This window comes from Gordionus sp. m RMFG-2023, chromosome 5 (genome assembly GCF_954871325.1).
Source record: "Gordionus sp. m RMFG-2023 chromosome 5, tfGorSpeb1-WG-v2, whole genome shotgun sequence".
NCBI classification, from domain to species: Eukaryota; Metazoa; Nematomorpha; class Gordioida; order Chordodea; family Parachordodidae; genus Gordionus; species Gordionus sp. m RMFG-2023.
Genome location: NC_088779.1, coordinates 3,162,988 through 3,175,427, shown reverse-complemented (window position 1 = coordinate 3,175,427; position 12,440 = coordinate 3,162,988). Strand labels below are relative to the sequence as shown.

The 12,440-nt window shown below is 26.1% G+C and overlaps 1 protein-coding gene across 1 annotated transcript; it reads left to right on the top strand.

Annotated features, from left to right (window-relative positions):
- The first annotated feature begins 671 nt into the window (after positions 1 to 671).
- LOC135929654 (kunitz-type U19-barytoxin-Tl1a-like) lies at positions 672 to 8,623 on the top strand. The gene is made up of 5 exons (XM_065466341.1): positions 672 to 830; positions 1,717 to 1,752; positions 2,022 to 2,057; positions 2,393 to 2,572; positions 8,356 to 8,623. The coding sequence occupies exons 1-5, from the start codon at positions 767 to 769 to the stop codon at positions 8,478 to 8,480; spliced, it is 441 nt and encodes a 146-aa protein (XP_065322413.1). The 5' UTR covers positions 672 to 766; the 3' UTR covers positions 8,481 to 8,623.
- The last annotated feature ends 3,817 nt before the right edge of the window (positions 8,624 to 12,440 follow it).

Genomic DNA, 12,440 nt, shown 5'->3' with positions numbered 1-12,440 from the left:
GAATAAAATTTTATTAAATAATCTATTGCATTACAGTAATTTCCCTAGGGGAATTATAGAGGTAAATAATTTTCGATTATATTGTCGATTTTGATTTATAATACAAAAAAAACGACAGTTTAAAATAAGCGTATAATGAAATTTCGGTATTATTTGTCATTTCAAAATTTATGATAAATTTATGAAATAATTTCATATATTTAAATTTTCAAAAAAATAAGATAACGCGACCGCTAAAGCTATTAAAATAAAATTAGCTAGCACTTGCTAAAGCTATAAAAATAAAAGCAGTTCCGCCATTCACGACACTTACTCATAATATAACGCGAAATTGTATTTTAGATTATTATAAATTTTTTAAAAAATATTATATTCTCTTATAATCTCTGGAACTATCATAAAAAGACTTCATTTTAATATCCCTTTTTTTATTGGCCTTTTAAAAAAATTGTGTGTTGTAAAATGGATATAGCTTAATAGGTAATTTTTAACAAAAATTCTTATCATTTCTCTTTTAATAAAAAAGTGGAATTAAATTTTAATTTTTCGAAAATTTATTACGTCTATTATAAATAAAATTTGCTTGAAAATTTTAAACAGGAAAAAGATATAGATTTAAAAAAAGTCGGAGGAGGTAATAAAATAATTTTTATATATATATATAAAATAACCAGGATAAGTTAATTAAAAATTTAATTTTTATTTGCACAAAATCTAATTCTTAATTTAATCCAAATATAATTTGAGCCTTGAAGTTTATTTTAAAATGAATATAATTTTCCTAATCTTCTGTTTGTTGGGTGTGGCTCTGACTCAAAGCAGGTTCGATGGTGAGTGAAAAAAATAAAATACCTTTCTTATAATATATATATTTTTTAAAATAGAGTTGGTATTACGAACCGCCAGATTTTTAAAAAACTGCCCGATTAAGATTTTAGCCCAAAATAATATTATATAAGCCTCGAAATTTGGCGAATGGCGGTCCAGACCTTTTTAGCCACTTATGAGTAAAATCTCCAGGATTACATAAAAGTGCGCACAAATTGAGCGTTTACATTTTGCCGTAATTTTTAAATTAAAAAAAAACGTAACGCGTCCCTTGTTGAGGTTGTCTTTTTTTTTATTAATTTTCGTCGATTCAAAATTTTAGATAAGTTCTAACAAAAAAAAAGGATTTGTCTTTTAAAATTATATTATCGTCTGCGTTCTTATTTCTTTAATTTCTTAAATATTATTCCCTTTTTAGGATATATAAGTAAAGTTATTTATATTACATTTTATATAATATCAAAGCGAAGAATGTAAAAGCAAACCTGTAATGCGTTTTTTTTTTAAAAAATGGTTGCTAACGCTATACGGTATTTTTACCATTTCGCACGAGGCTTTGAAAGGCATTATTGACACTTGCAATGCAGCATTTGAAACGCTCAATTTGTTCTCACTGTAATATTATTTTGGCTAGAATCTTAATTGGGATCTGTTTTTTAAAAAAATCCATATATATAGGGGAAACACTAAATTGAGTTATTTAAACAAAAAATTTGTTTACCGAAACAAAGACATAATGATTGTCATAGTTATATAAACCTATTAGATTTATTAGTATATTTTTAAGAGTTGAATACTCCTTTCGTATTTTGAAAAATAAAAAACAATTAAAAAAAAACTAGAAATGATCATTTTATAATTTGTTTAATTATTGTTTTATTTTCTTAGCAAGATCTACCGTAACCCAACCCAAGCATAGACCTAGTATAAATATTTTGATTTTATAAAGTTATAGGTTTTAAAATATCAAGATGAAAATTAAACCTTATATGCTATATCATTTTAAAATTATATTTCAATATATACACATACAGTATATCAAATAAAAGGTGAAATATAATATGTGAATAGAGACAAGACAAAATAATTGTTAGATAATAGATCAAATGAGAGAGGAAAATAAAAAACAATCAAAAAAACTAGAAATTATCATTTTATAATTATTTGTATTTTTATTTGTTTTATTATCTTAGCAAGATCTACCGCAACCCAACCCATGCATAGACCTAGTATAAATATTTTAATTTTTATAAGGTATCGCTTTTAAAATTTTAAAATATCAAGATAAAAATTAAACCTTAAATGTTATATCATTTTAAAATTATATTTCAATATATACAGCATCAGATAAAAGGTAAAATATAATACGTAATATGATGCAGAATAGACTTGTTTCATAATTCGTTTTTATAATAGACTTTACTTTAAAAACATTAAGATAATTTTAGAATTGAGGAAATATCAAATTAATAAGTTTAAGTATATACTATTAAAGAAAAAAAAGGAAAAAGAGACACTTTAAAGATATTATATTGAAATAATAATTTATTCATGTTCCGAAAAGGTTATTGTTATTTGGCAGCAGAGACTGGAAATTGCAGAGCTTATTTTTTAAACTACTATTACGACTCAGATAGTAAAAGTTGCAAAGAATTTATCTATGGTGGATGTGGTGGAAATGCCAACAATTTTTGGAGTAAAGAGGAATGTATTAATCGATGCCAGAATGAAATAAAAAATGATGGTACAGTTTGCAATGTTTAAAAAAAATCCAAATTAATATTATTATTATAGATTTACAAATATTATAGTAAGCATTATTATAAACAGCTAATAATTTTATTAATATTTACTTAAAAATAAATATTTGAATAATTATATCATCATCAAGAAAAACAGTGTTCCTTGAAAAAAATTTAATAATATTTAGTATGAATTTTGGGCAGGGAAATTATTAATCTATAGGCTCCCAGAAGAAAAAAAAATATACGTAGAAAATCATCGAGGGAATCTAATCCCATCTTGATGAACGAAACTATCATGGACACTATCTTTGAATAAACGAAAAGCGCATTCTACTTATAACATTACACTAGGTGCAGTTTTATTTCTACGCGTTTACCCATATTCCGTTTCAGGTTCTTGTTTTAAGTAGCGTTGTTAAACGACTCCATTTTGCGTAAATTTTTTTTTTCTGCATGGCTCAAATCTAGCGGTTCAACAGCATCAGTTCTAAGAGCTATGGGGAGTGTTCATCATATGGTTTTATTTGTCATTTTTCAATCATTTATTTTGCTGAAAGTCTGTCATTAAAAATGGAAATAATATTTTTTTTGGAAAAGCTATGTCCTAAAAATTTACAAAACATTTATTAAAAATAAGTAACCAGATGTAGATGCCATTTTATGGTCCGTATTATGATATTAATCGTTAAATACTATAATTTTTTATAATTAAATTATTACTATAAAAAAATTGAATAAAATGAAGGAGTACAATATCATTTAGCAACGTATAGATCGCAATATGGCTTCTATGCCTGACTCCTTTTTCTATGCGCGTCACGCACTAAACATATGGTGAACGATGCGAATAACATCTTATCTTTAGTTTTAGATTTTAAGAATGATTAGAAGCAAAATAATGGGAACATCTTTTTTTCTTGGAAAACGATTGGAAAAATACTTCCATTTAAGTTTTTTTCTTCTTCTTCTTCTATTTTAAATTTTTAATTAATATCAATTATTGTTTTTCAGCTTTATTGGTCAAATTTTAAAACCATATTCATCAAATAAATTGAAAAAATAGAATATAAATTGAAAAATATTTAAAATTGCTTATAATAAGTTATAATTCATGAAAAGTATTAAATTTGATATATTATTATTAAAAATAATCATCCTTGTATGATGATGCGCTACCAAAGTTAATGTAATTAGCCTTGTGAATGGCAATGGCTACTTTTTCTCCAAGAAGAAGCCTTCACTCACCCTTAAGTTTACGAATGTGAAAGCCAAGCTTATTAAAAAAGTTTAAAGAACTATTTCCAGGAAATTATAGGAATGAATATGTGTCATTGCCAAACTCTGCTCATTTTGCTATTTTTAAATACCCCTTTTCTTCAAGGATAGGAGTTTAATCATAGAGAGCCAATAGATGAATGCACGAGTGATTTCAGACAATTCTTTCTAAGGAATTTGAGATATCCCACCTAGATGTTTTCCATCAGATTTAAAAAGACATAGTAGAGATTTGAGATAGAATTTTAGCTGATCTCAAAGCTCTTGCTATGATCGAAACACATAAATTAGGTCTAAAAATTCGGCCTTTTACTAGAACGACATGTTATAACGAAAGGTTTAAATAAAATAAAAATGATATTGAAAAAATATATATATCATTACAAAATGCAAATATAATGGTGGCAAACATTTTGGCCCGAAATCAAGTCCTCATAGTTTTACATCACTGCTTAAACTTTTTATAATATTAAATGACTTGTTAATTATCAAAGTTCTATGAGACCAATTTATTAAAAAAAATTAGTATATATTTTTAGCAAATCGATTGGTGAAATATAGATCGCTGCTTGAACATTATAAGTTTCGACTCTATCTTCCCCTCGATTAAATTTTACATGAGATGAATTATAATTAAAACATCATGCCCAACTGGCGATAACTGGCATTATATTTGGACAACAAAATTGTTTAATTTTTAGATTTATTTAAAAAACTAATGACAAATCCATTTTTCTTTAATTATTATTATTATAAAAATTCAATTTTTTATTAAAATTCATATACAAATATGATAAAATATTATTATATAAAAAATATAGAGAATATAATAAAATATGTCATATAACAGTTTAAGTTAAAAAAAAAGAAGATTGATACAAATGGCGAGGTCGGGCCATGATGTTTTAAATATTTGATAATTAGATCTAATTATAGATACGTCGATTTTCTGCTTGAGTTTGTAAAATGGAGAAAGGTATGATTTTTTTTATTGATTTGGATATTTTTGAATAGATCTAAATCCGTTTGTCCAAAGGAGTAGGTTGATGTAGCTGCTATAGGAACAAAGTGGTTATCACACATAAGGTGTGAGTATTTTATATTTTTTAGAGATTCGGCTCTGTTAAGGGGATCATGGGAATTATTGGATGGAGCCATGGGATCAATGCAGGTAAAATCCCACATTAAAGGCTTTCCCATGGAAAAAGGTACGACGGTTTTGCCGTCAGGGCGTTTTTTTATCTAAAAAGGATGTAGGTTCCAAAATACAGGGAAAATTGGCTTTATTTAAAAAAGATGCTATTATTGCATTTATTTTATCATGTCGGCTGATTTTTGATATAAATTTACAGCGGAGAGCATGTCTCCCATACGCGTCTGCCGATTGATTGCATTCAATGCAAATCTATAACCTTTACTGCAAAAAAAGAAAAGAAAAATGATTTGGGAAGAAGGCTTTTAGATTAAAGAAAACTGAGGAGGTATAATAGGCCTAGAGAAGTTAAAATAAAATATCTATAATAGATAAATGCAAAGAGGGGGAGAGAAAAGGTTAAAAGTGACTTGTTTTTTATGAAGAATTATAGGGAACCGCCTTTACTTTCTAATCTTAAAAAAAACTAAACTTGCAATTACTGTGTCCATTTTGCTTTTTTAAAATTTTTATCCTAGATAATCGATATATTACTTGGCATCTTCTAAAGAACATGTAGTTGCGGGTTTAAGTGAAGATTAGAAACTTTTTACCTTCATCGATAGTTTGGGGGTAGACCTAAGTAAATCGGTTAACATGGTAATAATGTTGATGCGAATAATTATTTGACTCGAATAGATATTTTAAATTTGGTGCCGTGGTTGTATATTTTTATATTTAATATATATATTCATTTTTTTTATATACATTTTATATCATGTTTCTTCTAGTATTTTTTTTTGCTTTCACCAAATTATTTAAAATTTACCGTGTTCCTGTCTTAGCTAAAAGGAAAGTTATTTGTGATAAGTTTATAGCTTAAATATGAATCTGCCTTTCTAGAAATTACACACTTTTTTAAATAATTTCCCAATTACTGATTTAACTTTTAAAATGGATCGTATAATGCCATATGAGCATTGTCCAGCACAAAAGTTTATAATTTTTGATCAATAGATAAATCAACAGATCCCATTCATGATATTATTATACTAGCCGATTTTTAAAAGCGGCTAACCCAATGTTTTATCCAGAAAAAATTTTACTCCAAGCCCTAAAGATTTTGCTCATAGATGACGCAAAGGTTTTGGATTAGACATCTAGCGAAATCTCTAGGCTTAGGCAATATTTTTCTGGCCATAATATCGAGTTCGCCGTTTTCAAAAAAAACGGCTCAAATCGATCCTTTTAAACAACACTTATTTTAATATACCGAAAATTATGCTCTGCATTTTCATCCCAAATTTTTTAAATCGAAATAACGAAATAGGAATTTAAACCACTTAATTATTTTTTGCTAACCATATCACATGTTAATGCCCAAGTGAGCCGTTTACTTAGATATCGAGAATTTATCTGAAAAACTTGTATATTTTTTTTTAAAAAATCAATATCCAAAATATATGCAATAAAACCCCAAAAAACTTTGAAAAAAATTATATATTAAAAAAAAAATAGACCCCTGCCACTTTGGGAAAAAAAAAATCTTATTTGAATCGGTTATAAATTCTGTCTGATCCCTAATTTTCGTAATATTAAATAATAAAATAAATATGTAGTGCACATTAGCGATCTTCACCGGGATTAATTTTTCACACCCCCCCCCCCCCCCCCTCCAAATATATTATATAAAAATTATTCTTACCCGCTCCAATTCCAAACGAAATATTTGTTTTCGGCGCCCAAATTGAGCGTTCGAAAAACGTAATGTGTCCGTTGTTTAAATTGGGGTTATCTTTTTTATATAGATCCGACTGATTAAAAATTTTGAATAAGTTTCTTAAAAAAAAAAGAAGTCGTATTTGAAAATCATATTATCATCTGTCTTCTTATTTCTTTTACTTTCTAAATATTCCTTTTCGTCTGCTTTCTTATTTCTTTTAATTTCTAAATATTACTTTTCGTCTGCCTACTTATTTCTGTTAATTTCTAAATATTCCCCCTTTTTTTAGGATATAAGTAAGTTATTTATATTACAATTTTTATATAATTATTACAAAACTAAGAATAAACAAAAGTATTGAAAAAGAGTTTTTTTTAAAAAAAAATGGTTTTGCTAACGTTCAAACTGTAATTTTACCAATTTGCCACAAGCCCATTTAAAATATACATTATTTTTCTTGCAAGCGTTTGAAACGCTCAATTTTGGATGCATTTTTCGCCCAGCACGAATTTATTTTACAATTATAAAAATATTAAATATTTTAAGCCCTATCTAGCCCGAACCAAAACTATTTCTTAGGAAATACCCAGCCTAAGCCCGATGGGCTAAGATTGAATTCTTACGTTATGTTTGATATTTATTGCTCGATAAAATATTCTGGGCAAAGAATGCTTTAAAATAAAAGTTATCGCGAAATAGTTTACGCTATATTGCATTCGCGATAAAAGTTTCGTTGTAACGTATTGGCTATAAAATCAACGTATTGGCTATAAAATCCATTCGCTATAAAAACTTTTCACGATAAAATTTTTCGCGTTAAAAGTTTCAAATTTAGGGATTTTATATGCTCAAAAATTAAAAACTGAAGTTGTATCCTTAAAAAATATCCGTATTTTTCCCGGTAATATATTATAAATAATTTATAATAGGATGGCGTTATATTTATTAAGTAAAACCATTCAAAGCTATTGAGTATATCATTGTCACGTCGTTTTATTTGCAATTAAACGTTTAAAGAAAAAATTGTTTATGAGTGGTAAAACCAAAAACATCCATTTTAATAAATTGATATTATAACAAGGAGATTTTAATCCTATTTTGAAATTCTCATTCTTTATAATTAATTTAATATTGAAAATGGAGAAATCGTTAATTCATAAACAAAACAAGAGGAAGTTTAGATTATTATAAAAAAAAAACAATAAAAGTGTATTTTTTTATTTTATTCAAGTGTGTTATTTAATAGAATTTCTTTTTTTTTGAAAGAGAAGGTTGAAAACTCGCAAATTACTTATTTTAAGAAAAGCATAATTTATTTAAATAAACAATATTATTATTTTATTAGAATCCTTTATTTTTTTTCACAATTCTAAGTAGACTAAAAAATTTTTTATAAATCTATATATAAATGCAGCGCAATTGCTTAACAAATTACAAAATTTTTTTTAATTTTTTAAAAAAAACAAATATTTAAATTTAGATATATAATAATTTAATATTTAACTTTAAAAATATATTTATAATTTAAAAATTACATATTCAAAACTTGCTTAGATATTGGATTTTGTAAAAATTTTCTTAATGAGGAAAGCAGGAGAAGTTACATTATATAGATTATCTATTCTAATAGTTATGTATATCAATATTTTTAGGATTGGAGACACAATCTACCCCGATATTTCTCCAATACGGTATTATACGAACTTGGGAAAAATTCATATTTGTAATTAAAGTTGATTTACTCAGGATCCCGATGCAGCAGCGCCCAGCAGTGTGATTATGGGATCCTTCTTTTACATGATTGCTATCATCCATTCGAAGGAATAGTAAACAGGTTATGTAAAATGCTATAATAACAGGTAATATACATTATAAAAATTTTAGAGAAAAAAATGCTATAAAAAAAATTATTTATACATATTTCTAAATGCCAGTTTCATTCCTAGTTTTTTTTTTACATTAGGAAATATCCTGGATTTCTAGTTTTTAAGTTCCTAAATTGCGATTTCCAATGTGATTTTTTAAAACGAAAACTTTCTAGTAAATTTTATTTATAATTTCAGCATTTTGAATATCGGGATCAATTATTATAAAGGGAATAACAATATTTGAAACATATATCTAAAACGATGAACAAGCCTTAGATGGAACTATTAGCTGTAAATGAAAGGGCCTTCTACGTTATTATATCAATCCACTGTCAATGATAGAAAGTGTGTTTATAAATCACATTGAAAAACGTAAGTTAGTAATTAATCATGTGGAATACCAAGATACCTCCTTATAAAAAAACTACGAATAAAAATGGCCTTTAGAAGTATAGATAGATAATTTTTTTTAAATAATAAAGTTTATATCTAAGGTTTAGTTTTTCTGTTATGAATTGAATCAACGGATTCAGATCAATTTTCCATACATATCTAAAAATCTAATTGATTATTTGTTATTCTTTATCGTAATATTTCAATAATTTATTTAATATAAGTATATGAATCTTCCAGAGTGATGTATACGACCATTCAAGAAGGCTACAACTACCTCTAGAAATTTTATTTTATCGATGATGATACGCAAATCAAAAACCCATTGTATATGCTGAAACTCAAGAAGGCTACAAACCCTTAGAAATTTTCTTCAACGATGATTACATGCAAATCAAAATAATCTACCAATAATGTGTTTCAATTGTTCATTTATCACAATTATTTTTATAAATCCCTTCATTAATCTTATATTTTCAAAACAAAATAAATTTTTCGATAGCCTTAAAAATTTGGTTAAAATATTGTTTTAATAACTGATTTATTTTTCTCTTTAAAAAACGAAATTTTTCATTTTTTTTTATCACCCCTTATTTTGATGAAAGCATTTTTTAAAATCACTTTATATTTTATATTCTTAAAATATTTTGTAACCATCTTAAATACCTTGTTTTTTGTTGCATATTAAAATTAAATACAAAATAAATCGTTTTATAGTTATCATTATCAATTTAATTTATTAAAAACAATAATAGGATACTTGAGTTAAAATATCAATTAAAATTAAGCATCATTATATAATACTAACTTGTAATTTTAAAGAAAATAAATTGGTAGGCAAAAAAAAATTATAAGCTAGAAGGAGAAGGAGACCAGGTATAGGTAAAACATAGATAGCATTTAGGAATACTTTTAAAAATGTCATCCCCTCACCTTTCTATAAGGGTCCCCTAGGCTAGTGTAACTCAAAGGGATGATATCGCATTTAAAAAAAAAACACAAAGAAGAAAAAAATATATTTCTAAAAATGTCAACACCATCCATTTCACACCCATGTGTAGTATTAGTTAAACTACTCTATCTAACCGATTTTTAAAAACATATTAGCTCGAGATGTTTATCCAAAAAAATACGCAAACTTGAATATTTTTATCGTAATTGGCAGAAAAGTTTGCATATCTATCAGCGAAATCTCGAGGCTTAGATAATATTATTTTTGCTAAAATCATGATTCAGCCGCTAGTTAAGAGTAGTTTAATTCGAAGCGTTTAAAACACTATTTACCAAAGTTGAACAAGAAAGGATTATTTTTATGTATTAAATTTCCCGATATTGCACATTTAATATGGCTTTTTCGAATTTATCATTCGGAGAACTATATATATCTAAAACCATTGGTATCAACAAAATGGATGGGGGAAGAGGGAAATTAAGTTATCATTAAATAAATACATTAGTTTTCTTAAAATATAATTTTAGGCTAATAATTCCCCCAACACTCCCTCCCGTCACTACCTTTCTCCCCAAAAATAATTCAACCATATAATATCTTTTTTTTTGAAAAAAGGGAATTAATTATTTTTCAAATTAAAAAACTTTCTCACTGCTATATGGATTATATTTTGAGGTTTCGTTATCGTGTATTTTCAAAATAGCGATATGATATCACAATATTTCTATGCTGCAGATTTTACCTTATAGCTTTTTTCTATAAATTCATTTAAAATGTGCAAGCATAAAAATCAGTAATTTTTTTGGGCTTTATATTTAAATAATCATCATATTTAAATATAGACAAATTAGAAAATTTACAAGATAAAAAAATGCTTATCGCAAATCATACAAACTTAAATGTAGGGGGAAAATTTTTTTTTATTTTTTATGCGTGAAAAATAACTAATCTAGATGGAACTCTAAAACCCTATATAAGGAATATTTAAGAAAACTAGCTTTAAAAAAAATTGTAATCCGGTCTAACTTTCAAAGATGAAACTCTATAATTTTTGCGGAAAAATCTATTTTAAAGCAACCCCCTCCCCCATCTCCCATAATAAAATTTTGGATACATCTAATGTTGCTAAGCGGCTCGTTTTGAGCCGATTTTTTCAAAAATGGCTAACTCAATAATTTAGTCAGAAAAATATGGTTCTAAGCCTCGAGATTTCGATAATATATGTCTCTAGACCTTTCTTTCTTCTAAGAACAAAATCTTCAGGCTTGCGTAATCTTTTTCTGGATATAATATTGGGTTAGCCGTTTTTAAAAGTCGGTTTAAATCGAGCCTTTTAACAACACTTGCTTGATACACCAGAGAAATAAAAAACACCATAATAATTTCTATAAATTTCACATTGTATGTTTTTTTTTAAAATGAATCCAACACATGTTTAAAATAATCATCATTCTGCCCTTATAAAATTTTTCCGCGAATTCCTAAATTCAATATTTTTTTTATTCTTAACCGAAATATAAAGTGATAAATTACATAATTTATTTCCACTTTAATATTTATTTAAATATGAAAAATATAAATTTTTGGTTATTTTGAATAAATTTTTTAGCCCTATCATTTTTTCATCTCAAGAAGTTTCCAAATAAAGCAAAACTCTAGATTATTAACTGTTTTTCCCTAAAACACTTACAGACCAAGTTTCAAAAAATTATATATTTTTTTAAATACTCATATATATGTCGTATGGGGTTTCGGAATTCGTTGGGATTCGGAATCTCTCAATTTTAAATCATTTACTAAGGGCGATTTTTGGATTTTGAAAATCTGATGAATTGTATTCCAGCATGTGTAAGGTATTTATCTTATAAATTTCAGCCAATTTCAGCGATAGAAATTTAAGTAATTTTTAATTTATATAAAAAATCCATATAAAAATTAATAAAAATTAGAAGTAGTTGGTTCTAAAGTTCGTGGCAAAATTGTTTGAAATTTACAGTTTGGGTACTCTAACCATGCTAGAATACATTTCCGGTTAAATCGAACTTTAAATTTTTTTAAATCGCTCTCGGTAGAGGATTTAAAATCAAGAGATTCCGAATCCCCACGGATTCCAATTACGACATATGTATACCTAGTATTTTCACGTAATAATTGTCAAATTTCGTATTGGGTTTAGGTTATTTTCTCGGTTCATTTTTTGAAAGTGTAGTGGAGACTGGGGCTAGGTAAACCCCGGAAATTTAAATTTAATCCTAATATAGCTTTTATCAGTATGCATCTATTGACAAAAAATCTTTTGAAATAATTAATTATTAAAAATTTTATTTAAGAATTAAAATTTTGATGTAAAATTCGAAAAATTGATTTTTACATGACAGAATTTTAATTTTTTAGTAAGTTATTTAATCATATATATATAAATTCCATTTTATAGCAAAGTTTTAATTTATATTTTGAGAAAGTTTTATGAGTATTTATTTTGTCGAGATATAATTTCCATCATGATTAGTCAATTTGGAACTAG

What these genes read in the sequence shown, in the direction of transcription:
- LOC135929654 (XM_065466341.1), top strand. Translation starts at nt 767, where the DNA reads ATGAATATAATTTTCCTAATCTTCTGTTTGTTGGGTGTGGCTCTGACT. An exon ending in GACTCAAAGCAGGTTCGATG is followed by an intron (nt 831 to 1,716) that starts GTGAGTGAAAAA and finishes TTATTTTCTTAG; the next exon opens with CAAGATCTACCGTAACCCAA. An exon ending in CCAACCCAAGCATAGACCTA is followed by an intron (nt 1,753 to 2,021) that starts GTATAAATATTT and finishes TTATTATCTTAG; the next exon opens with CAAGATCTACCGCAACCCAA.